This window comes from Siphateles boraxobius, unplaced genomic scaffold, assembly GCF_051911475.1.
Source record: "Siphateles boraxobius isolate OS27281-9 unplaced genomic scaffold, OSU_SipBor_1 20, whole genome shotgun sequence".
Lineage (NCBI taxonomy): Eukaryota > Metazoa > Chordata > Actinopteri > Cypriniformes > Leuciscidae > Siphateles > Siphateles boraxobius.
In genome coordinates this window covers 3,575,311-3,603,257 of record NW_027508811.1, presented here as the reverse complement: position 1 = coordinate 3,603,257, position 27,947 = coordinate 3,575,311, and the positions used below count along the sequence as shown (strand labels likewise).

Sequence of the window (27,947 nt, the reverse complement as noted above, 5' to 3'; positions counted from 1 at the left end):
GAATTTCGTGATCAAATAGACAGAATTTGAAAGATTACACCTTGCTTATTATCGAAAGTAACAAAACACGGAGCTTGCTATTATATGGTGTTATGTTGGTTAGGCTACAAAACTGAATTCGTTGTGTACACATAATAAGACATGAGGTCCGATGAGCCAGGTCAGCAGGGGGCGGGGCGTGTTCGGTAAGCAATTATTAGACCATCGCGATAGTCAAGTCAAATCATCCTCATTTATATAGCGCTTTTAACAATGTAGATTATTTCAAAGCAGCTTTACAGAGATAAACATATAATTTAAGGTAACAGAGATTGGTTTGGTTTTATAGTGGTTCTTGAAAAATGTTTTTTCCAGCTAAAGTTAGTTTTGATTTATTCACTTCCGTCTAAATGATCATTTGTTATTAAATTAGGGGCCGCTAAGACGACACCGTTCCCTCTAAACAGACTTTAAACGTGAACCTGTGATAGACGCTGATGGCGTTCACATGCGCATTTAGAATTGATTCTATAGTTATACGATACGTATCGTGGGTTCTGTATTGCGGTTTTTCGGTTCGGTTTGAATATCGTTACACCCCTATTATTCACATATTAACACTGATCAGCAAACACACATAAAGCATTCAAATAGTGTAAAGAGAAACTCAACTGTAGGCCTAGGCTACTTGAGAATATAACTATGATGAATTAACCTGATTGGTTATCGTTCGTCAATCAAATGTGGTTGAGCTTCTGTTTACCATATTTGAGTGCTCTATGAAGTGCTCTATTGAGTGTTCTTTGATCAATTATGTGAATAAAAGTCTAAATTAAATCTACTTATATAAATATATCTTTTGGTGAAAAGACAGAAATCTCACATTTCATTAAATATCTTCATTCGTCTTACGTAGATTAACATCTTATGGGTTTGGAATGACAAGAGGGTGAGTAAATGATGACAGAACTATCCCTATTTGGGTGAACTATCCCTTTAAGAGCTGAATATTTATAGATCATACAAATAGTAAAGCTAATGAACTTGAACAATATTCTAATAAGCATAAAAATGAACCGCATGCAGCATAATTGCTGACTATTTTTAGAGCACTTTCACGTCTGTTTAATTGCTATAAAATGAAAGGATGTCACTATAATACAAATAAACAATATAAGGCAGAGCTCATTTTATTTTTCACTTATTAGGCATTATTGATATTTTACCACCATAGAGAGAGAGTTAGAGAGATGTTTGCAAACATGGTGTGAACATTTACAATCTCAGTGTGTGGCATGAGTGAACGGAACTGTAAATAAATGAGACACTAATACGTATAACAGACTCTTCAGAATATTTCCACGTTGCCCATTACTCAAGGCCTTGGTCTTCTAAACGACCATAAAACAACAACTGAACTGGAAAAATAAAACGTGCCACAACAGAAGGTTATGAAGACAGAGTGGACTCTAGATACATCTCGTAAATGTAACAAGGAGCTGTCAGACTCAGACTGCGCTATATATTGCAATTTGCCAAATGAAGTGATAAACTAGCCTTTAAATGAATTTGCAAGTAGAAACAGATAATAGCAGCATATTTACAATTTTCAAAATAAGGAAAATAAACTGTGACCAAATGTTAAGAGAAAACAGATGTTTACAATGCTAGGAAAGAGCCGAAATTCCCTGCTGGGTACACAAACGCAATCTAATAATGATGTTAGCGTCAAAATTATCGGATGTGTTTAAAATTGAGTTTCAGATCTTAAATGCCTTGAAAATGAATTACACTTTATGTTCCAGTGTGGATCATTTAATTGCAACCAAAAAGTGTTATTGAAATGAATGAAGATGGTTTTTGTAGGATTTAATAACTGGACTCGGGACTCGCATGCAATGCTAATGATTCTGTTATTGTTTGTCAATCTGTTGTAAGATCTTTGTAATACTGTGGTGATCAAAGTATGATAAAGTTGCTTGCTACGTTGCATTTGGAAACATAAGAATACCCTACTGTGAAATATGAGGTGGACCAGGAGATTTTGTTTCATTTTTGTTTCTGAGATAATATTTCTACAAATTCTGAGCCAGGAGTTTGTGGGATTTGGAAGGGCTACATTTTACACTTTTGCATCAGTTCCCTTTAGTATCAAAATCTAGGAAATGAATGATGACATGATACATTAATCTACATCTCTTTGGTGGTTTTACCAAGTCACACATATTGGAGTTATTTGCCTGGCCTTACCATGCAAAACAAAATACCAAATAATAATCCAAGATAATCCCAGCAAAGGAGTTCCCTTTCTTGTGATTGTTATAAAGCCATAAGCTTTCTGTCTTTGAAGTTTCCTTTTCATTTGATTCATTCATTTGATAGTGGTTTTTAAATGAGTCATTGGGCATGCATGAGAATGGACTGCACTGCAGCAGCTGCAGGTAGTTTAATACCACCCCTTCATAAACAAATATTAAACAGCTACAATTCCCAAAGACATCTGTGTTCTTAGCACATACGTTTCAAGTGCTGACATGACTTAAACCTTTATTAAAAATCAATAAAGAATGTAATTGCATAAAATGCTTTAACGAAATCACCGTAGCAATTGCAAAATCTCAATAGGCTTCGTTCGTGAAACGCGAGCAGAGCATATTTCTGTGCAAATCGTTTGCAAAACCATTGCGACACAAATTTAATTTAATTGGATTCATGAATGTTTTACAAAAAGATTCGTTCTGCTTGTGTTTCATGACCGAGGCCCAAAGGATTTCCCACCACACACTAAAATGCACGTATTTTCATTCTTGCACAGAGATTTATAAAAAAAATTATTATGTCAAGTATCAAATTGCCATATAAGTATAACACATCTTTATTTCAACAGCAAATTATACACATCCGGAACTTATAACTTGAAACGTGAACTAATGTAATCAAATAATATATAAGTCTCTGTGGAAGAACAAAATAAGTGTGCTTTCACTATGTTTTGAACGAGGAATTGAAGACAAATGAAGATTTGTTCATCCTTCTTCAAAACAAACCTCCTTCATTACTCACAGACTTCTAGCACTTCCCTAATTACGCTGTCAGTCGATATTCACAGGCTCGCCCCAGAGCACCATTATATTAAGTGTTTTTAAGGAATTAGAACTGTTGGGCATTTTGTTAATAGCCGACATCACAAAGACCGAAGGGAGTGATTGTTGTGGCAGCTTGGCGTTATGCGAGGTGAAGTCTGGTTATATATTGCCGTAGTGATTTCACCTGGCAGCTTCAGTACTCTCAGCCTGGTTGGACGTTGATTTAACTAGTTTTAATGTTCCAAGGACCATCTGGCTTCACCACAAGTTCACCCTGCACGTTGAACTTTCTCCAGGAGAATTACATATGCATTGAAGTCAGGGTTGTGTGCCATTTAGAATTGAGAATGAGAGTTCTACTTCAGGTACTGAATTTGAATTGAGAAAGAAAACAGAATGAAGAATTGAAGCATACAACAAACCTCCATATTTGCTAAGTGATTACACAACACCATTTGACACTTTTTCATCTGGCCAAACATCTACTGTAATGTTAATAAATATTTAATATAACAATAATTATTAATATTAATAACATTACAGTATGTATTTGTTCAATGCTTTGGCTTTTTTTGGGCTATTTATTGGCGAGCAAAAAGTATACAAACTAACTGACCAGGTATTTCTCTACAGTGCAGGTAAATCAACTTTAATATTTTGACAGTATATATATATATATATATATATATATATATTATATCTATTCTGTTAAGTGAATGTGCAATACAACAGCACTCTTGTTTGTATAATATTCCTAAGTTATAAAGAAATCTGAAAACAAATTGTGACTGTTTCATTGAACAGTATTGTATGTAGTTTTAAGTAGACGACTGCAGTTCATCGTCATAACCGACTTGAGTGGGCAAATGCTCACGCGATCGCGTCTGGCACTTGGGAGAGGTGTTCTCTTCACGGATGAATCCCGGTTTTCACTGTACAGGGCAGATGGCAGACAGCGTGTATGGCATCAGGTGGGTGAGCGGTTTGCTGTTGTCAACGTTGTGGATCGAGTGGCCCATGGTGGCGGTGGTGTTATGGTATGGGCAGGCGTATGTTATGGACAATGAACACAGGTGCATATTATTGAAGGCATTCTGAATGCACAGAGATGCCGTGACGAAATCCTGAGGCCCATTGTTGTGCCATTCATCCACGACCATCACCTCATGTTGCAGCATGATAATGCACGGCCCCATGTTGCGAGGATCTGTACACAATTCCTGGAAGTTGAAAACATCCCAGTTCTGCATGGCCAGCATACTCACCGGACATGTCACCCACTGAGCATGTTTGGGATGCTCTGGATCGGCGTATACAGCAGCGTGTTCCAGATCTTGCCAATATCCAGCAACTTCGCACAGCCATTGAAGAGGAGTGGACCAACATTCCACAGGCCACAAACAACAACCTGATCAATTCTATGCAAAGGAGATGTGTTGCACTGCGTGAGGCAAATGGTGGTCACACCAGATACTGACTGGTTTTCGGACCCCCCCAATACAGTAAAACTGCACATTTTAGAGTGGCCTTTTATTGTGGCCAGCCTAAGGCACACCGGTGTAATAATCATGCTGTCTAATCAGCATCTTGGATACCTGTGAGGTGGATGGATTATCTCGACAAAGGAGAAGTGCTCACTAACACAGATTTGTGAACCATATTTTAGAGAAATAGGCCTTTTGTGTACATCGAAACAAGTCTTAGATCTTTGAGTTCAGCTCATGAAAAATGGGGGCAAAAACAAAAGTGTTGCGTTTATAATTTTGTTCATTGTATAAATGCCTTAGACAAATGGCTAATGAATCTTTTAATTTGAATTTCTTGGAACTGAAATTCAGTAAATTATTCTTATTGTCATTCCAATTCAAATTCCAGTTCAATGTCCTGTGTGACATCAAATTACAACTCATTAATAGAAAGAGACATTTTGTATTCTGCCCAACCCTGATTGAAATTTATTGGTTGTTCAGCTCACTAAAAGGCCTATTTCAATGAGAGTATGTAATTGAATACAATGAAATTTCCCAACCAAGTAAACTTTAATTAGATGGTGCACTTTAGACATTCTACTAACTGTACAGTAAGTAATTTTTGCAACTACATGTAAAGTAACTCTTATTAAAGTATTAGTAGACTGTAGTAGACTGTTAGTTGACTATTAGGTTAGGGTAACAGTAGGTATAAGCAGAATATGTTGACATGTAGTTACTTCTAGTCAGTTGAATTTCTGTTGGGGGGAGCATCAAAATAAAGTGTTGGCAGATTAAGCAGACAGTCTAAGTTTACTGATACTCGAATGACTGCTAGTGGACATTTAGTTGAAATGTTACTTATAGTTAGTAGAATGTCAAAAGTGGCCCTTCGAAATAAAGTGTTACCCACAAGTTGTCAAAAAATGTATTCATTTTGTTGAATTTCATTATTTTGATATTGCATTTCAGAATATAATGTTGTCGATTGTATTCTGCTTGGAGATCTGATCCAATGCAGGTTACAGTAAAGGGGAAAGTAAGTGTATGTCAGTCTGCTATTTTCATATTCTGGCTGATCACAGGCTGCTGGCTCTGTTCTCCACGCTGTCATGCGCAGTTCTGTGATGTTTCAGAAGCAGGATAGATTTGTGGCTCATGAACGTCTCATCTGATTTGTGCTCTCACTCCTAAGTGTATCAGGTTACTCTTTTCTTCTGGAGTATTTTTTTTGATAGCACAGCTGCTGAACTCTTCTCTGGACTGTTCAGACTGAACAGAGACCCCAAGCTCAGTGGGTCTGCTGCAGAAATTTATTAAAACTGCCCAAAGATATGAGAATTATGTGAGGAGAAGTCGAGATCTAGATGTTACCACCTGTGGAGATGGTTTTATTCATTTTTATTTTCTTTGTCAGTAGTTGTTCTGCTCCTGCAGCACCTGTCAGGGATCATTAATCATCCGGATGCTTCCCACTGAGGTCATTTTTGATTATAATTCTCTTGTGTGATCTTTTGTCCCAAGATTAAATACTGAGGCCAGAACCACAACCATGGTTTGGCAGCCGGACATCACACATGAGCAAAATCACTAGCTGGACGCCTGACCAAATACTTGTTAGTGTAATGTAATCGCATTTGTACTGCACCAGACAGCTTCTCTTTAGTTTTCCACATACAGTATTTGAATAATAGTTATGTTTAAGTAATGCCCATTATTATCCGAATTGTTGGCTCAGAGACAAGATTCTAGCATTTAAAGCAATACTGTATGTAATTGAATGAGAACTAACATTTAAACACTAACATTTAAACTCAAATTGACATTAGCTGTTAGTTTTTATATTTTTTTTTACATGCCGTTTAGGGCAGGCTTCTCTAAAATAGGTACAATACCACAGTAATAGATTGTCATGAAAAGAAAAGATAAACAAAAACTATGATAGCTTCCATTAGATAACTTCTATATGATAACTTCCATATTGCAAAGATTGCAATTAGTTGCGTTGCCAGTTTCAGAAATCACAGAATTGTGTAATGAGAATTTCTGTCTGTCCAAAAGTAGTATCTCAATACAAAATAAGGAACGTATGCAGTTGCTTGCAGATATAGTTAACTTGTCATTAATTGCCGTTGACAAATCTCTGAGTAGATCTTATGTCTCCAACTTGGTAACTTTTGCAAAACCAGCGATTAATGTTCCTTTTAAAAAGTAGTACCTTTTAAAAGTAGTGTTTACAAATTGTTCCGCAGAAAAAGTGCAAAATGATGTTGTGCAGCTTCTGAAAGTTGTGTAAAGTCACCTATGCTCTTTCCATAATTTTTGTTTGCAGTATGGATTATTGAGTGGACTGTGGGTGTGGCGTCTGAGATCATGCTTGAACACTAGTGTGCCAAGGCCAAATGAGGTCATTGCACAATTCCTAGATATGACCATTGATAAGAACAACAGGAAGGTGTTCCTCTAAAAAACATTTCCAAAGTTTTGCTCTTTGACACTGTTTATAGTTTCTCAGAGAGTGTGATGCCAAGCGTGTGTTTGGAAATCTATGATGTACTGTGAGGAACAGCCAAAAATGCTTTCATTTCAATTGTTTTTTCGATGATAAGTCTTGTTTGTTAGATGACAAATAATGCTCTATACATTAGAAAAGTGGATTCTATTTTTAGTTAAAAGAACAAGAAATTAAATAAATTTGCTCTCTCCAATTTCTCTCATTCCTGCCCATCTATTTGTTTATTTGTAAATCTAGAGAATTTGCCAGAAGCCTGAATATTGACATGTCTAATGCAGAACTATTGCTGCTCAGACTAACCATACAAACAGAACTGTGCGTCTTGATGTGTGTGTGCTAAGGAGAGAGTTTTTGTGTCAGTATATAGGGTGTTCCCAAAATCACAAAATATTTGGAATGAAAGTTGTTCCTGAACTGTATGTACATTATTTAAATGTCATAATATGACTGAAGCATAAACAAATAAAAAAAACATTCCCCAGTATTGTGCTGTGAAGTTGTTTTGGTAAGGGAGTAATTTTTGAAAAAGAAATGGGGGGGGGGGGGGGGGGGATTCTAGGAAATTCTACTGAATATCTCCTATTGTGTTCCACAAAATAAAGAAAGTCAATATAGGGTTGGAATGACACAAAGGTGAGTAAGTTACAAAACAGAATTTTCACTTTTGGGTGACCTATATCACTTGAATATTGGAGCCAATGAAGCCCCTTCCACTAACCTTTGGGTTAGCAGCCCATATATTTCACCACATTTGTGAATGTTAGTCAGTTATCTGTTTCCTCTCAGGGAGTACTATTAGAAAGCTGAAATCTATCAGGACTTGAACTGAACTGGGTGAAACAAAAATATGTGGATAAATGTCAATACCGCCACAATGGTGCTAAGACCTCCCTGCACCTCAGATTCAGTAAGTTTTGAAAACCGCATGTGAAGAAATCTGTATTCTGCAAGGAATTTTATAAGTCCATAAACATGCAATGAAATTTGCTCTGGTCTAGGGAACATGGGCAGGAAAAGTAAAATTGAGTTTTCTGTGGTAGACTGGAGAGCTTTAAAACAGCCCTGTTAGGAGGGGCTAACCAAAACCCCTCTGCTTAGAGCTGTCAGGTCTTGTCACTCAAGTTTAAAGTGAACAAAGTAAAGCAAAGGCAGATGGATACTGCCATTGACTGGGCATGGCAATATAGCATTGTGATAGTGCCCCATTATGCTAAAGTTATTAGCACAATTAGCAGCAGCTTATAGTGCTAAACATTTTAATATCATTGTCACCAATGTGACCTTATTGCTGTTTGGAGGTATTCATTCGTACATAAAGTGTGATTCTGGCACGTGCAAAAAAAATGCTTGGATAGACACTGTTACATGCAATATTAACATATGGTCCACTTCTAAAATGGAAACGCTTTTGGATATGTTGAACTTCAGAGATATAATATTTGTATATGTAAAATATTTATAAATCATTTCAGGTTTGTAGATTATTGAATGCAGAGGAAGATTTTATTGTATTTATAATAAATGTACAGCTTGGCATTTATTTGGTGTATATTATCGCATAGCACAATCTGAGTATTATACTTGGGCCAACACATTCTCATGTCAATTCGTTACTGTTAAACACTTTTGCAAATTAGTAGCTAATTTTTCTCTCATTTCTACAGTTTTGTACCAACTGCCTATGTCCTACTAATGGTTAGGTTTAGAGATGAGGTTAGGAGAGGACCCTCATGTATACTTTTTTTTTAAATCTCACTTTTTTGTATGAATCACTATGAACAAATTCATACAAAATTGTCACCTTGCAAAACAGTTGTGTTTTCTAATGAGATCGGGTTAGGGGTTTACCTTCATGCATCTTTTTTCTTCTTCTGAAAATCGTATACAGGTAAGAATCACATCTTACAAAATCATCACCTTGTAAAATAGTTACTTTTGTCATAAGATTGGGTTACTTAAAAGAGTCTACTTTAAAGGGTCTGTGTTTTAGACAGTCAAAATATAGATATTGTACATTTCAGTATCTGTCTAAATGTGCAAAATGTATGTGTACACTGAATATGTATACAAATTTGAAGGAGATCACCTTTATATTGCATATTAAATAGAGGTAGATAAATAGAGTTGTTGAGGTCTTTGAGACCAAGTTGTTGTAAAACTGCTTAAGTTGTTTTTCAAGCTTCACAGAAGTTGTAACTGACTCAGGCTAGCTGATGTCTGTTTCAGGTTGCTGACATGTTTGACTAGAGTAAGCGTGATCAGTCCAATTGAGAATTTACAATGGGAATTCAAGACTAACGTTTTGATGTCTTGTATCTTTGAAAAGAACAGAGCATTTTTCCAATCATTTTACCTCAATAAATACCTTCCAGAGAGCATCTGGTGGAAACATGCAATGCAGTACTGAAGTCTATTCCAGTGCTGTCCGACACGGTTCCTACAGTTACTTACTGCTCTTTATGTCTGCACCTCTGATGTGGAACTGAGGCCAGCGACTGAACTATGTACTTATGGGACTTATCTCATGAGATGAGCCATTATGGTAACTCAATCTTTTAATGTGTCCCACATATATGGAGGAATAATCCTGGAAAACAAGTTCCATTGATAACTGGTGCAGGTGATTTGTCTGTTTTGCTCAGAGGTGAATTTGGTGTTTTGACTCATACACTGTGTAAACTTGTCACAATCATGTTTAGTGTTAGTTATAGTCTTTATTGTCTGTTTTGCCCTAGTTCTAATTCATTCATTAGTTGCTATACTCTCCGATTATTGTCACAACTGTTCCCTGTTCTGTTGATTATCTTTCCTCTGTGTATTTAAGCCACCAGTTCTCCTCTGTTCATTGTATTGTGTCAATGTTTCTGGATTGTGTTTGTAGACCTCTCTCTGTTTTTATTGTTCATTCTGCATAACGCCTCATCTTTTGGATTATGTTACAGCCAAATTGTGAAAGCACACAAGACCACAGAAAGGATTATTTTGAGCCAACATTTAAAATAGATCTACCAGCAGTCCGAATGCTCTGTTTGGAGCAGGAGCATCGATCCCTCGAGGACCACACAAGTACATTTTTAGATCTGGGGTGCCTGGCACATTTTCCCTTTGTGTGTTTTTTCTGGCCAGCCTTAAAGAATGAGCCCACAAAGGCACGTCTGCCCAGTGATGGTCCTCGAGGTACACTCGCTGAGTTTGTGGACTGGGTGCTGGTACAAAATGTCTCTCCCTTTACTGTTTCCATTGCGGATGAAGACATTGCTAGCCCCACTCCAGACCCAGAGCCCAGCAGCCATCAGCATGCCTGCCGTGGGATGCCAAAGCCCACCGCTGATTGGGTGCCCGAGCCCACCATAACAGCAGAGCCGGAGCAATTGCCTGAGGCAAATTTCATGACAGAGCCTGAGGCCAGTGTGTGTTCTGGTAACATCATTCGTCATTGAGGGCATATTGGTGAAGTACGTCTGACTGGATTGGATCCCTGCCAACACTTTCTCCACTGAGGTTTTGTGCAGTAAGCTAGGTTCTGAGGAATTGTTATGAGTTGGATGAGGAAGTTATCGCTGGTCTTCAGTCACCGCTTGTCTCCCATTTCCCAAGTCCTCAAAATCATTCCTGGATAAGCCTATTTCCATGTCATCCAATTTGAAGCTGTTCAGCCCAGCTCCAAGTCATCGTTGGTGAAAGCCCAGTACCAAGTCTCCTTCGTTGCAGATGGTCCTGCCCAGCCTCCCTCTCCCTCCTCCACTACCAAAACCATTCAGTTCCTCTGCCTTGTCTCTGCTGTCTCCCTTCAGCCCCTTAGCTCCTCCAGTAGTTCCACTCTGTTGCACAATCCACCATGGGCTTTTCAGTCATCAGCTCCGCCTTGGCTCGTGGATCCCAAAGCTCCACCTCAACCCTCCAAGCCTCGCACTCCACCTTGGCTCTCTGACCCATTGGCTCCACCTTGGCTCAAAGCTCCCTTGGTTCCACCCTGGACTCTTATCCCTCAGGATCTGCCGGGCTCCCTCGTCCCTCTGTCTCCACCTTGGTCCATCGTTGCTCTGTCTCCACTTCGGAATTCTGAGTCAGCTGCTGCTCCTCTGGGCTTCCCCTTCCCTCTGGTTCTGCCATAGTCCTCACTCCGACTGTCTTCGCCCCGGTCTGCCAAGCCAATAAGTTCAATAACAGTGTCGATGTTGCAAAATTCGTCAATTATGAAGCAAATTCAATTCAGCTTTAAAGAAGCTATGCAGAAGACAGCAGAATTCAGTTCAAGTTTTTGTTCTCATCCGATAGTGTCAGTGCAGTCAAATTAATAATGCAGTATTACTGAATAGTAAGTGGCTTTTAAACCCCAACTAAACAAGCAAAATGTGACAGGGACAAGGAGCCTAAACTCCACCAGCTAACCGAAATGGAGAAATGATAGCAAAGCTGAATTTTCTGCATCATTACTCCAGTCTTCAGTGTCACATGATCCTTCAGAATTTATTCTAAAATGCTGATTTGCGGCTCAAGGAACATTTATCATTATAATCACATTTGATAATACGTGTGCTGCTTTAATATTTACTGTATAGTGGTTGTGCTGCTTAATGATATAAAGAACAGCATTTATTTGAAATAGATTTTTTTTAATAAAAGTATCTACGGTCAATTTGATCAATTTAATGCATCCTTGCTGAATAAACTTTTTATTTATTTAAAGAAAAATATGTTTGAACTATAGTACATATTTCAGTATTTAATTGCTCTGAAATGTAATAAAATATAACATTTTAAATGTTTTACATTTCTACCAAACCAAGTAGATTCCAAATGTTAATGCAAGAATGCAGTAAAACAATATTAATAGATTATTTTTATATGCATTACTTTAACAATAGAAAGTGATAAACAGTTTTATTGTCACTGAATTTCTTTAAATGCCACAAATTCTGAATGATGTAAAGTTTTGAACCGATTCACTTGATATGGATTGTTTGATAATTCACAAAAAATAACTGAACACTCGAGCTTTTTTTTTTTAATCAAGATCGTGATTCTAAATAGACAACTTAACAAAATAGGTAATTTGCTCGAGGTTATTTTCACCTTTTTTGGCACTGAAGTTTTGATAGAAATTTCTTGAAAGGCGGCATATTAATCACAAAGAGCATTTTTTCCCCAAGACCAGAGTGCTGTTTGAATTATTTTTAGCCATCTAGGGAATTTTGTATAGTACGTTACGTTCCATTGTTCACGCTTCATGTCTCAGGTTAGCTCCGTCTGCTCGTCTTCTTTAGCCTCAGATAGTTTTATTTCGAGAGGACCAGACAGGCTACTGGACAGATGCCCCCCCAAATCTATACACTTCACATTATTACAAGCACTTACGTTCCCAGACGATGATTTACTGCCAAAAGACGATTCATGAAACATCCTGTCACTGAGAGCTGAAAAACACAAGCAAACATGTCACAGAGGTTCCTTTTGTGTGAGAGTGGCTTGCGTGTAGCCTAAATGAAACCATTCCTGTAGCTCTGACAGAGCTGAAAGACGAAAGCTGATGTGTATTTTGCGATCTGTACGTTTTCTGTGAAGGATGGGCCGCACTGATTCTGTTGTCTGAAGAAGGAAATCCTTTGAAGAGCAGCTGTAAGACAGCTCAAGGGCTTTTCAGTGCCTCACCCTTCTTATCTGTGCTGTCTCTTTAAAGAGATCATAGTGCAATTATGGCATTAGTTGGTAATTAGGATCATTTTGGCAGGTATGTGAAAGGAGCTGTACAGTCCTCTAATGAAATGAGTGTGGCCTGTGGAAATGTGTTTGCACACGATTGGCCAGATAAATATATTGTGCTGCTCCTGTGAACTGGATTAATGAACTATTTTTTTTTCTTTTGGTGTGATTAGTATTAGAGTTGCTACTGTGAAAACTACTAGGCTGTATTTCGTTTTTATCCAAAGAAATCTTTTTTTTTTTTTTTGCTTGGGAGTCAAACACATGACTTTGGTGTTGTTTCTGGTGTTGTTTCTGTTTTGGTGTTGTGCCATTCTGTACTTTTTAAGATGCATGAACTCTATTATGTACGCTTGCCAGCCATAAACATTCTGCAGGTAGGCTGATTACTTTATAAAAAATATAAAAATGTTATTGAGATATATAAAAAAAGTACAAAGCAAAGGGTTAGGTGTTTCCTTTTTAGGGGTAATGACATGGAATTTTTTGTCAATAAAGCTTTTCACACACACACACACACACACACACACACACACACACACACACACACACACACACACACACACACACACACACACACACACACAAACACACACAGACACACACACACACAAACACACACAGACACAGACACGACCATAAACAAATGCATATGTGTGAAAAAAACTATTATTTTTAATCCATTTTTAGGGGGCGGGTCCTTTAAGGCCTGTCAGTATACAGCCACTGTTATGATTGGCTAACTTCATTGCATACGAAACAGTATCAGCGCCCACCCGCTATTGCATGGTGGTAAGTGTTTTGAAAACATTATCCATATAAAACTGTAATTTACAGATAAAATCATTTACTTACAGTTTGTGAAGCAGCTGCTGTCAGATCCAATACAGCTGACTGCGTCATCTCTCAACAAATGTTTCTTTGCCAACTCTCCATCTCACCGTTTACAAGTCAAATTCTCCGCACATAATTATAATCCTACGACGTGATCCATGACGCCATTAAGAAATACACCATCCACTTGTTCTTGAAGCTGATATTCTTCTGAAGTTTCTACAGAAACGGAACAAATGAGCTGTTTGCACTCGACGCGTCAAAGCAAATGTTCTTCCACCTCCATGTGTCCTGTTGTCGACAGACTCAAGTCAAAAACTGAATGCGCATCTGTATACTGTATCCAGTGTAGACAGCACCTGCGATTATAATGGGTACCATTCGCTTTTCACATGACATGACGCTAATATAACATTTATATTAAATTGTAAATATTAATAATTAACTATTAATTAGGCTAAAGTCACTGAGAATGATCAACGTCTTTTAAGTCCTGTATTATGCCGTCCTTCACTGACAGATACTTTTCAGGGATCGCTGTTTGAGAAAAGTACTTTCGGTCAGGAAGAACATATTGGTTATCAAATGCCTGTAGCATGGCTTTGAATGCTGGCTTCTCAACGGTACAGAAATGTCTGAAACCTAAAATAAACATTATGTGGTTAAAAACACTGAATAGTAGTGATGTATACGGTATGGCCAGCGCTGAAAGTACGTCTTTAGCTCAGCGCCAGCCATAGCGCGAAAGCACAGTTTGAATTTGGCAGTGATGTCACGTCACTGTACATCCGCACCAGTGGTCAGCTGCTGCAGATCGCGCCAAAATCGAAATTGCTGATGAGATGTTGGCCCGAATCTTGCAGCAAAAATTGCAAATGTTGAGATCTATAATTGTGAGCTAATAGACACAAATTCCCAGTCATTGTTTCTTAATCCTGTTGAGGAAAATTAGATACTAGACTAGAAAACAATGTGTATCAATAGGAGATCATCAGTCGAGTTGTCAAGAAATTGTGTGTGGCTACCTCAAGGTTCCATTTTGGGTCCAAGATTGTTTAATATGTAGATAAACGATATTTGTAAAACATCATAAATACTGAGATTTATCTTGTTTGCAGACGATACAAATATTTTCGCATCGGGAGATGATATACAACAACTGTGTTAAATTGTTACGTCGGAACTCAAACGTGTTAAGTGGTTTAAACAAAATAAATTATCACTAAATCTGAGTAAAAGTAAAATGATGATATTTGGCAACAGTAACTCCAATGCTCAGGAAGCAATCCAGATAGAGGGTGTTGTTGTAGAGCGGGTGCATGAAATAACATTTCTTGGAGTTATTATAGATGACAGAATAACTTGGAACTCGCATATTAAATATACAATCACTAAAATATCAAGAAACATTTTTGTAATTGCAAATGTAAAGCATATTATAAACATTAAAGCTCTGCATACTCTGATCTTGCCCTATTTATATTATTGTTCTGTGATATGGGGTAGCACTTATAAAAGCACATTAAGACCAATAGTAATTTTGCAAAAAAGAGTTATCTGATTAATTTATAATTTTGGGTTTTTAGACCACACATCCTCATTATTTTTAAAATCAAAGATCATGAAGTTTTATGACATTGTTGAGTTCCAATCAGTACAGATGCAAATATAGTATAAACAGTAAAACAGATGCAAAAACAGTACAGATGCAGATACAAAGCAAGGCACAAAAGGTTACCAAGCCAAATACAAAGAAGGTTCCAAGAACGTACTGGTTGTTATGAATTACGTGATGATTTAAACTTCAGGACGCAGAAACATAGTACAACTTTGAAAAGTTTTAGCCCTACAGTTAATGGGGTACAATTGTGGAATAATTTGGAGATGGAGATGAAACGAAGTCCAAACATCAATCTTTTCAAATATAAACATAAACAAATTTTTTTTGAAAAGTATAGAGAAGAAGAAATGATTTGTCATTAGGGGTATTCTACCATGATCAGATACCTTGTTGTCTCTTGTTGTTGTTTTGTTGCTTTTGCACTATGTTCCCTAGTACTATTGTGAAATGAGAACTTTTTGTATTTTTATGTATTCAATTTTGAGGGTGGGCGCTTATAAGCTCTTTGCTTCGGCCCACACCTTTTGAGCAGAATGGTTACTGCTCAAATAAATAAATAAATAAAGATGTAGAGGAAAATATCTAGTGGAAAATGAGTATGTTATGTCATTATATGAAAGGCACTTAGGAGATTACCTATCAACACTAAATTTTCCCCGGCCTTAATTTAAGACCAGCCTTTATTTGTCTGTGTTGACCCCGCCCCCGGCCACTAGCAGAAGCCCGGCGTTTAATTGACTACCGGTTTTTATTTGAGGAATTACGGTATGTCAAAAGATTCAGATAAGTCATGATTTGATTCTTGTTTGATTTGATTCTTGTTTGATTCTCGTTGTTTTGATTCTGTCTAAAGATTGCAAAAAAATGTGATGCAGTTTTTCAGCAAAAGCAGTTGTTCCCAGTGGATCCTTATTTCTACACAGAGATTAAATGTTAGACAGATCTTCATATGTCTCTGTACTTATCGTGTCTCCCTGACACCTCAAACAACTGCAAATCTTTTCAAACCTTTCAGGTGATGACATATTAGGAATGCTGGGAGATGATGAACATTCTGTCTTTGTTGAAGATCTGTTATTTATTATGCCTATAAGTCATGTCAGGATGACACACACTAACAAATGTTGGGGATCAGTATTTTTATTACACCTGTTTTTGAATAGGATGCATTCACTTCATTAAAAGCGATAGTAAAGACATAATTTATAACGTTACAAAAGATTTGTATTTCAAATAAATACTGTGCTTTTGAACTTTCTATTCATCAAAGAATCTTGAAAAAAAAGCAGCACAACTGTTTTTAACACACTGATAATAATAAGAAATGTTTCTTGAGCACAAAATCAGCATATTAAAATGATTTCTGAAGAATCATGTGACCCTGAAGACTGGAGTAATGATGCTGAAAATTCAGCTTTGCATTACAGGAATAAGTTACATTTTAAAATATATTAAAATAGAAAACAGTTATGTTAAATTATAATAATATTTCATAATGTTACAGTTTTTGGTCAAATAAATGCAACTCAAACAAAAGCATTTTTTTAATTGATATAATTCCAAAATATTACTGTTTTTACTGTATTTTTGATCAAATAAATGCAGCTTTGGCGAGCATATAGACTTCTTTCAATAATATTCTCATAACTCGCAGAGCCAAGCTATGTATACAGGTGCTGGTCATATAATTAGAATATCATTAAAAAGTTTATTTCAGTAATTCCATTCAAAAAGTGAAATTTTGATATTATATTCATTCATTACACACAGACTGATATATTTCAAGTGTTCATTCCTTTTCATTTTGATGGTTATAACTGACAACTAATGAAAACCCCAAAATCCGTATCTCAAAAAATTAGAATATTGTGAAAAGGTTCAATATTGAAGACACCTGGTGCCACACTCTAATCAGATAATTAACTCAAAACACCTCTCAGTCTAGTTCTGTAGGCTACACAATCATGGGGAAGACTGCTGACTTGACAGCTGTCCAAAAGACAACCATTGACATCTTGCACAAGGAAAGCAAGACACAAAAGGTCATTGCTGAAGAGGCTGGCTGTTTACTGAGCTCTGTGTCCAAGCACATTAATAGAGAGGCGAAGGGAAGGAAAAGATATGGTAGAAAAAGTGTACAAGCAATAGGGATAACCGCACACTGGAGAGGATTGTGAAACAAAACCCATTCAAATATGTGGGGGAGATTCACAAAGAGTGGACTGCAGCTGGAGTCAGTGCTTCAAGAACCACCACCAGAGTATGTGAGCGGAGTGGAGTGGGAGCGGAGCGAGGAGTGGAGCGATGTGATTTTAAATGGAGCGCGGAGCGGATTTTTTAAAAGTCGGAGCGTCGTGGTTTTCACTCGCTCCGTGAGCGCTCCACTACCGCTGAATCACGAGTACAATTCATGCCAACGGCTCATTATAGAACTGCATTTTAAGTAAGGATTCAAACGTTAAACACATTACGCTATGATAGGCTACAGATGGATCACTCAAATCAGAAAAAAATTTGAAGGTTATGATTCCGTCGATGGACATAAGTGACTGCGGGAGGTTCTCAAGCCTACTGAAAATGATCGGAAAGTGCGTGTTTCTTATATCAGTGAGCGAGGAGTGGCGCGGGAGCGGTAAATGGTGAACCCGGAGCGGAGCTGGAGCGGAGTGATTATTGAATGCTTGGAGCGCGGAGGGAAAATTGTTGCCGCTCCACTCAGCTCACATACTCTGACCACCACGCACAGACGTATGCAAGACATGGGTTTCAGCTGTCGCATTCCTCGTGTCAAGCCACTCTTGAACAAGACACAGCGCCAGAAACGTCTCGCCTGGGCTAAAGACAAAAAGGACTGGGCTGCTGCTGAGTGGTCCAAAGTTATGTTCTGTGATTAAAGTAAATTTTGCATTTCCTTTGGAAATCAAAGGTCCCAGAGTCTGGAGGAAGAGAGGAGAGACACAGAATCCACGTTGCTTGAAGTCCAGTGTAAAGTTTCCACAGTCAGTGATGGTTTGGGGTGCCTTGTCATCTGCTGGTGTTGGTCCACTGTGTTTTCTGAGGTCCAAGGTCAATGTAGCCGTCTACCAGGAAGTTTTAGAGCACTTCATGCTTCCTGCTGCAGACCAACTTTATGGAGATGCAGATTTCATTTTCCAACAGGAGTTGGCACGTGCACACAGTGCCAAAGCTACCAGTACCTGGTTTAAGGACCATGGTATCCCAGACTGATTAAAAGCGATAGTAAAGACATAATTTATAACGTTACAAAAGATTTGTATTTGTACCATGCCACGCCGCATTGCTGCAGTAATTCAGGCAAAAGGAGCCCATAAGTATCGAGGGCTGTACATGCTCATACTTTTCATGTTCATGCTTTTCAGTTGGCCAACATTTCTAAAAATCTTTTTTTTGTATTGGTTTATATTCTATATATATATTGGTAATATATTTATATTGGTAATATTCTTATTTTCGGAGATACTGAATTTGGGATTTTCATTAGTTGTCAGTTTTAATCATCACAATTAAATGAAATAAACATTTGTAATATATCAGTCTGTGTGTAATGAATGAATATAATATCCAAATTTCACTTTTTGAATGGAATTACTGAAATAAATCAACTTTTTGATGATATTCCAATTATATGACCAGCACCTGTGTGTGTGTGTGTGTGTGTGTGTGTGTGTGTGTGTGTGTGTGTGTATATATATATGTATATATGTATATATATATATATATATATATATATATATATATATATATATATATGTATATATATGTACAAACTTCCTAGCAGGACTTGAAGGCAGTAGAAGTATTTCAGAGAAAAAAAAACTCATTGTGAAAGATTCAAATTGGAAGACAAGATATTTACATTTTTTAGGTTTCAGCTTATGATTCTTATCGCTGGTCTGATTTCACATCACAATAATGCATTTCAGCAGTAATACTTGAAGGACATGTTTAAAAACTCTTGGTTCACTCTCTTGGTCAACTTTGCCCCCACAAGTGGTTTTGGTTTGAATTTGGATCTTATATAAGACATTTTAAAGCGGTTGATGTAATTTGGCACACACGCTCGTCTTTGAATTCATCAAATGCAGCTCCAATCAGTCCTGCGCCCAGGACTGTTGACACTAGCAGGAAATCAAAGTCCAACGCGGCAGTCCTGCGCTGCCCAAACCATGTGCTGGTGCATGAGGCAGCCTCACGGGGAAGATTAATTAGTGTACACAAACGTGTGTGGATGTTTATACACCAGAGTGTGTTCTGAGATGTTAACATATCAGTCAGCTCTTGCTCTCCTTCACTGCCAACACATGGCCAGACACATGTACACATACACGTACAGACATGTATGTACTCACGCATGTACGCTCACAAACAGAGTCGCACAAAATAACGTGGCCTTCTGTGCGCAAGTTACATCGGTGCATACTGCAACTAACCTCCTGAAAATAAAGACATAAAGCACATGAATACACATGCAGTCCAAGTTAGCCATACTGAATTATAAACAGGTGTCTTCATAGTTTGCATTCTTCCCAAACACAAAAGTGGTTTGACCTGAGCGGTTTTGAGTGTGTATCGAGCCCTATCAAACCAGGGTCCCTGTGTAATTTCCTATATTTATAAACACGAGTGCACTTGGGTTTGTGTGACACGTACCGTGTGCTACAGACTACCACAGGCATAGCTGAAATATTGAAACCATATTTTCACCCCTTTTCCTGGCACTTATTTTTGAAGGGAAGCCTGTCGTACATCACGGGAACACTTTGACGGGGGTCTCTGAAATGCCTCAAACTGATCCCTCCTAAAACTGATGTGCGGCGGGATTGAGTTTTGCTCCTAAGTGCTGGAATAGCAGCAAGCTTGTGTGGTTGAAAAATGGAATGGAAAGCGAGTTCAGAAGCCATTCATTACGATTTAACAGGATATTACTTGTTGTTTAACGTTTTAGTTGCTTAGAAGGTCGCTCTTGTAATGGTTTAAAACTACTCGAACTATTGCACGTCAGGATGTGTTGTTTTCTTTTGCTAGAAATGAGTGTTGATGAAGGGTCAGGGATAGTATCCGTCCTCTTCAGAAACAGAGGATTTGTCCGGCATCCGTAGTCATTAGTCATAATTAGACCTGGTTATTTTTCCACTGCAATTGAACGATTAAACTTGAAATTGCTTTAAAGAGAGCTGGGAATTAAAATAGGCTAAATAATAGCATTAACTTCCAATGACTGGAAAGCTTTCTCACACAGTCTGTGCACAGTTTAGCAAGAAATGCCACGTGAAACTAATAATTTTTATTTTTTTAATGAAAAAACGTAAAGTTGTTGCCATGATGCTAGCATATTTTGTGTGGCTGCCAGGCTGTTGCTGTGCAGTTTTTAAGGTGTTCGTAGTGTTTTTTATTACCTTTACTGTAAAAAATTATATGATCAGTAAGTTATGACAACATATGTTTTTATATTGCTTTAAATCTTCAAAATAAGTTAGGCAATTTTAGGACATTTTTGTTGTATTTTTTATAGTTTGCTTTTTTGCGATCTGTAGAAAAAAGTGTATGATGTAAATATGATTTAAATGAGTCTCTATAGATTTAGACATAAATGTTATTAATAGTAAAATGATTAATAGGATGGACTTGCTGCAAGAAGAATGTTTTTATAAGACAAAATAATGCACTCACTTGTTGCCACCTATACTGATGTAACAATGTAATGTACTATGAAGTATAACTGTCTGAACGAATCAGTGAACTAATCTTGAACAAATTTTTGGGGTGGACGGATTCAAAGATTCTGTTCATTTCGATGAATACAAATCGCACTGGAAAGTCCAATTCATTCTTATGAATTCATTCTTATGAATGAACAGATTCAAAAGTGATTGATCAATTTGAGTTCCTGCACTTTTGTTTTATCTTTATTTTTTTCGGTTAAATCCTTAATTTTTTGGTAACACTTTAGTTTAGGTTTCCAGTTCTCACTACTAATTGGTTGCTTATTATCATGCATATTACTACACTGTAAACAAAAAAAAATGATTCAATTAATACGTTATCATGACAACATGTGTTTTTGCATTGCTTTAACTCAGCAATATGTTTATATACAAGATGCAACTAATTTAAGTCAGTTTAATGTAATTTAAGTTTAAATTACTTAACTTTTTAAGTACAATCAACTTTGTACTTGTGTTTAAGGCAGCAACTTTTTTTTAAAGTGTATGTTATTGGCTGTTTATTAGTATTTATAAAACGCATATTAATGCCTTATTCTGCATGACCATATTCTATATCCATAATCCTACCCAATACCTAATTCCTACCCTAATCTAAAGTGTGACCCGTTTTTTTATGCCAGCAAAGTAAGGCTTTCATTTATAATTTTATAATTGTAGTATTATATATATTATGAGTAGTGCTGTTGTTAAAACTCTATACAACTGTATATGTACATTGTCATTTGTTTCCGATTTTAGATTGATGTAACTAACTTTTATAGAAAATATAGGCCCCTACTCACTAAATGAATCTTTTAGTTAAGTTGTGCTGTCATTTGTACGGTTATCTGTATAATCAAAATCCACATTGCTAAATTAGTTTGCATCGCTTTTTTTGGTTCATCGCACTTAAAAACAGCTTCATCATTTGCTCTGAAGCGTTCAGCAGTGTACAAGTGTACATTTCCTTTGTTTAGGTGTAACATGAGCCCACATGACTTCTCCACTGTCCTTTTGATATGAACGCTGAAGAATGCATCCCATGTAATTAATGTAATTGCATCCCATGTAATGGGATTCTGTGAGGGGCTTGCGTGCAATTAGAATTGATTACATGGTGAGGAATGCGAACAGTATGTACATGTGGCGTATGATTATAAAAGCAATTTGGCCTTTTTTAAATTCATTTTAAGAAATAAATAATTTGGCTTTAATCATACAGAGGGGTCCAAGCGTCTTTATATCCAAAATATAATTTCAATAAGTAAAAATCAAAACGGATCTCGCTGTATAGCTTTTTCACACTTAATAAGAAAAAATGCAGTTTACTTTACTCTAAGTTGTTCACTCTTTTTTGAAAACAATGAATCATATAAGAGCCCATAAACATGGATTTAGAGATGTTTTCTTGGTATGGAAGTGCTTTGATCCATTTCTTTTTTTGGAATTTGGGTGTACATGTCCTGATAGTTGCTGTAGGTAATCGCGTGTCATAAATGGAAATAAGCTGGCTCAGAAATGAGCCGTAGCGCTCTGGTGCAGTCCAGCTTGTTATGGGAGTCTTATGTCTGTGATCAGATAGCTACCCTGACAAAATCCAGACCCCTTCTGTTTCCATTACATTGGGAGAGGGGGGATCCGGCACTTTAGTTCTACTCATTGGGTTCAGCGTTTGCTGAACTTGCTACAAAAGTTCAGACAGTCGACTCCAACTAGTTCAAAGGCACCAATTTTTTAAAAATACATCTGTGCGTTCATACAGTACTCATAGTTGTTCCACTACTTTAGCTAAAGTTATTGAAGAGCTTCTTGGCGCCTGTTGCACACTGCACATTAAAGCAGTGTATGTGGTGCATATTTATTTTGGCACCCATATTAACAAACAACAGTATCCACACAGTGCTGCTGCAGACAGGGTAGGTGTGAAGAGATTTTTTTATGCCGATGAAGTGCACTAGTCACTAACTTTCATAGATTTCACTAACATAAATAGCACATGAAATGGACCTTCCTGAAAACTCTCCTCTGGATTCACAACTGATTCATAAACCTCAGATTTGATACTTAAATGTGTTTATGTTAAAGCACCCCATTAAGCTTTTCCGAATATTACCTTTCATACAGTGTGTAGTAAAGCTGTTTGTGGATATAAAAGGTCTGCAAAGTTTTAAAGACCAAAGTGCATGATAAATGGAGTTATTGTCTCCTAAAGGAAGAATTGATTGTGAACTGCCTTAAACGAGTCGTCAAGAGTTTCAGTCTGACTTCCCGTTACACACCTAAGTAACAATGTAACAAATTTGCATAATGCCACCCTATGGTCCTCATTGGATGCCCACGAACAACTTCTACAACTTCTGCCCAGGAGCTACTTTGACCCATAGTAGTAGCTAAGACTGCTGAGTTTGGTTTGTGCTGTCAACATTTTGAGAATATGCTGTTTTCTGTGTTGCAGAAGCAAATTTTGCACTTCTAAAGGATGAGAACACGGGCTCTAATTGTACGGTAATACAGACGCCAATCGTTACTGTTCGTATCACTTTGTATCAAGTGCTGAGGAAGCTTCTGGAGCTGAAATTTAGAAAAGCGTTTCATTTTCCAACACGCGCTATAAGCAGTAGACCAATCACAACAGACTGGGCTGAACTTCTGGCAAATCAGAGCAGAGTAGTCTCGCGGAAAGGAGGGTTTAGAGAGACCGAATCTTTGAACTAACCATTTTCGGACTCTTTGAGAAATTAGTTGATGTGTTGTGCAATGTATATTATGAGAAAATTAAAGTGTTTTTGACCTTAGATGCATGTAAACCTTATAGGAGCTCTCGAAAACAAAATGATAAACCTTTAAAATAGCAAAACAGGGACACTTTAATGAATCATATTCCAATTATTTGTAAATAGGGTTCTCATGCATGCTTATATAAAATTAGCATAATTTTCGTCCATTAATTACAACTCTGTGAAATAACGTGTGTAGACTGCCTGTGTGACAGGTTAACATATTGTTAATTCTAACCAATTCTAATTCAAAAGCTGTCTATCAGATGTGGTCTTGCGTTTGGTATGAGTAAAATCATAAAAAACATGCAAACTTGTTATTCTATATTATTGATTTTTTCTGATTGTAATTTACTGATGAGCTGATAACCTGTGAGAGAAACTTCAATATTGCCCAAACTAAGTCAACATTATTTTCCAGACCTTCTAAGGAGGCCTTTTATTTTTCCTTTGGCTTTTGATATTTATCATTGTTTCATTTTACCACTGATAAGGAGAAAAACAGAGAGGATGAGAGAGCCAGAGAAAGTGAGGCATAAAGAAAGAGCAAAAGAGCTGATGTCTCTGGAAATACTTGAGTTCTCTGTTGTTCTTTGTCCGTCCAGAGCTCTAGGGAGTGTTTGGCTCAGGACGCTGCTTACACACTAATTACCTTATTACTGTTGCTGTGCAATATGGAACTGATCAAACGTGCTGCTTTTAGGAAAACTAGCTGTTCTATCAATGAGATTTACTCCTTACAGGAAAACAAAATGCAAACTACTGCACAGCAGTAACTGTGTGAGAACTGTAACCTGATCTATCTGTCTGTCTGTCTCTCTCTATCTGTCTGTCTGTCTATCTATCGTTCTGTTGATCGATCTATCTATCTATCTATCTATCTATCTATCTATCGTTCTATCTATATATCTATTGATTGTTCTAACGATCGTTCTATCTATATATCTATTGATTGTTCTAACGATCGTTCTATATATCTATTGATTGTTCTATCGGTCTTTATGTATCTATCTATCTATCGTTCTATCTGTCATTCTATCTATCTATCATTCTATCGAATGTTCTGTCGTTCTGTTGGTCTATCTGTCATTCTATTGCTGTCTATTTATCCATGTATCGTTCTAACTATTCATCGTTCTGTCTATTTAATTTACCTTATCTATTTATTGTATAAAGAACTGAATGACACATTATGTTGTGCCTATATTCAGAACAATGAAATTCTTGCTCATGTGATATTGCTTAATAATATTTTAAAAAATCCCAAACTAGGCATGCGTTTACTAATGATCAAAGTAGATTTAGCATGGTTCCTATGCTGTTTCTCTACCTGATCCAGGCTATTGTGGGTTACCTGAGGAACATCTGGATCTGTTTCCTCCTCTGCCCTAACAGCAGTCCTGCATGTTTTCCATCCACCTGTCTTTGATGATATACTGCGTCGTTTTAATAACCTTGCGGTGCTAAAGGCTGCACAACAAGTAGAACCCCCACAATACTCCATAGACATGGCAAGGTGGTCCAACGTAATATATATATATATATATATATATATATATATATATATATATATATATATATATATATATGCTTACTGTATAAAGGCATTTTAATTCTAGTAAACAAGTCCGTATAACTGCATTTGTTTGATGTCTGAACGCCTGCTAAGTAAGAGTGATAAAAGGTCTGTCATTGGTGTTTCACTGCATGTTTGAATTAAACATAATCTTGATCTCATTACGGTAATATTTTAACGAGTCTGTAATTGGAACACTTCCCTGCTGCTTTAAAGTGCTGATTTAAAAGACCGTTTTTTATAGTTTGGTACCCAGGGAAGCTGTGTGTTGGATCTTTTTACGAGACTTTGTACGTCCGTCCATGTGATTAGAATATTTATGTACGCTATTTAGGAAACGACACTTTGCCGTTAGTGGTGATGTTTCAAATTGTGATGAAAGCTATAAAGATAACTACACAATTAAATTGAAGTTCAGCAGTCACGCCAGTGTGCATTTCTTCCATTCCTATCCATGCCGGCTGATTTTCTGCCTGTTGGTTGCGTTCTTGTGATTCTGTTTTGCTTTTCTCTGAGGATTCACATCTACCCAAAAATGCTGATGAGAGGAACATTACTTCTGCCAATGTTGCAGTCAAAGAATTGAATAAATATAATCTCTGAACAGATGTAATAGCAACTGGGTGTTTTTAAGGCCAAGACTACCTCATGATGTTGGCTAGTCCCAGAAAAGAAGAATCTTCTTTGCACTTTCTGTGCTGATTTTGGTGGGAAATCTGTAGAAAGCTTTTAAACACAGTAAAACGTGTTCTTCGAAGCTGTGCTACACTTTTATTGGTAAATGAACGTATAATCAATATTTAATAAACAGACAGAAAGGGTGTGGGAACTTTGCGAATGATGGAATTGTTGTGAAGTCTTCTTAAAAAAAAGTTTATTCAACATTTGAAATTAACCAAAGACGTGGGTACCAACATGAAATAATGGACCCACTTCTTTTAAATGACACTTAGCACAAAATCTTTCATCACTGACAAGATGGGGCTCCCTGTTCGTCTCTCTTGTTTCATCTGCTTCTTTTTAAACGCAGGAAATGAAGTCAAAGGGCACTGAAATATTTGTGCTTATTTTTGCTGCTTTTAACAGATAGAATTTCCAAACATTAGCCAACGGCTGTCCTTTAGCAAAATCAGATTTATTATGTCTGTCTGTCGGGCAGATTTAGAATTTGAATACTTTATTTGATGCAGTCCTGGAATACTAAAAGAATATAATAAAGTATAATATACATAGGCTAATACAATAGACCAGTGGTTCTCAACTGGTTTGACCATGGTATCTGCATTTTCCCATGATCATTAAGCCGCACACAAGTACTGTCCCACTTTACTTCACTTACACATGAATTGTAAGAATCATAACACTGAATAGCCTAAATAGTATAAGGTAAGGCTATTAAATACAAGCCCCCATCTAGTTTTTGTTAATGAGCCGCTACAGTCACAAAAATATAGAAAATACCCCAAAGTGATATTTTGGGTAAAGGTTATGGAAACTACAGTTACCATGGTTAATATACAATACTAACATGAGCTCTTAATAAAACACATGGACACTGCTCCTGATAAATAGAATGAACATCATATCTTTCTGCAAATCCTTCCCTGCTAACACACCAGTTATGTACCAGTTAGCCTACTTAATTTATTGGTACTTTTTGGTAATTTCATGACTTACTAATTGACAACGTAAATATAACATTGCATATCTTTTGCTCTTTTTATGTAGTGAAGTGATATACAGTGCGTGCCTCCGCATTTGCGTCACCGTACACCGTATATCTGACTTGACATGAAATTTAGTTTTTCTGAGGTGAAAGTCTTTTTAATTTCGTCATGAAAATAATGTTAGAATAATGACACAACAGATACTGAAACGGTACAATGCTTTTTTCTGAGGCACTCTTTACTTAAACTGCGTCTGACAGAAGAGTCAACAGCTTTTATGTATGTCTTTCAAAATAAAAGTCTTGCATCAGTAAAACATTAAGAATTACCTTTTTTTTTTTTACTCCACACTCCGCAACACACTCAAAACGGTCTTGAGACCCAACGGGTGACAAACGTTGCAATAGTCTAACTAACTAAAATGTAAAATGGTTATGATAAAAAAAAAAAAAATGCAAGTATCAATGTTACAGCTTTGTTTGGCTTTTTCCCAGCCAGGTCTTTAGACAAACTCTACAACTTTGCCGACTGCGCAGGACTGCACCTGATCTTTGGGCTGAATGCCTTGCACAGAAACCCTGACAACTCATGGAACGCCTCCAGTGCTCTGAGTCTGCTCAAATACAGCGCAGGCAAAAAATACAACATCTCCTGGGAGCTCGGCAATGGTGAGTCCTCTCTGCTGTGACATCATTCATGCATTTTATGTCTATTAAAGAAAAAGAAAGCATCCATCTAGCAGTGATTATTGTGGGAGTGTGTAACTAAAAGGTTGCAGGTTTGAACCATGCAAGGTGGAATTCTTGAACAAGACGTACACTAAAGGAATAGTTCACTTCAAAATGAAAACCCTCAAGTTGTTCCAAACCTGCATGAATTTCTTTCCTCTGTTGAACACAAAGGAACATATTTTGAAGAATCTCGGTAACCAAACAGTTGATGTGCCCCATTGACTTACATAGTATTTTTTTTTCCTACAATGTAGGAAGTCAGT

The 27,947-nt window shown here is 37.0% G+C and overlaps 1 protein-coding gene across 1 annotated transcript in view; it reads left to right on the top strand.

Annotated features, from left to right (window-relative positions):
• hpse2 (heparanase 2) overlaps positions 1–27,947 on the top strand; it is a 94,255-nt gene that overhangs the window by 10,358 nt on the left and 55,950 nt on the right. Inside the window, exon 4 of the mRNA XM_077236401.1 lies at positions 27,448–27,621. Within this exon, the coding sequence (XP_077092516.1) occupies positions 27,448–27,621 (174 nt within the window). The remainder of the gene's footprint in view (positions 1–27,447; positions 27,622–27,947) is intronic.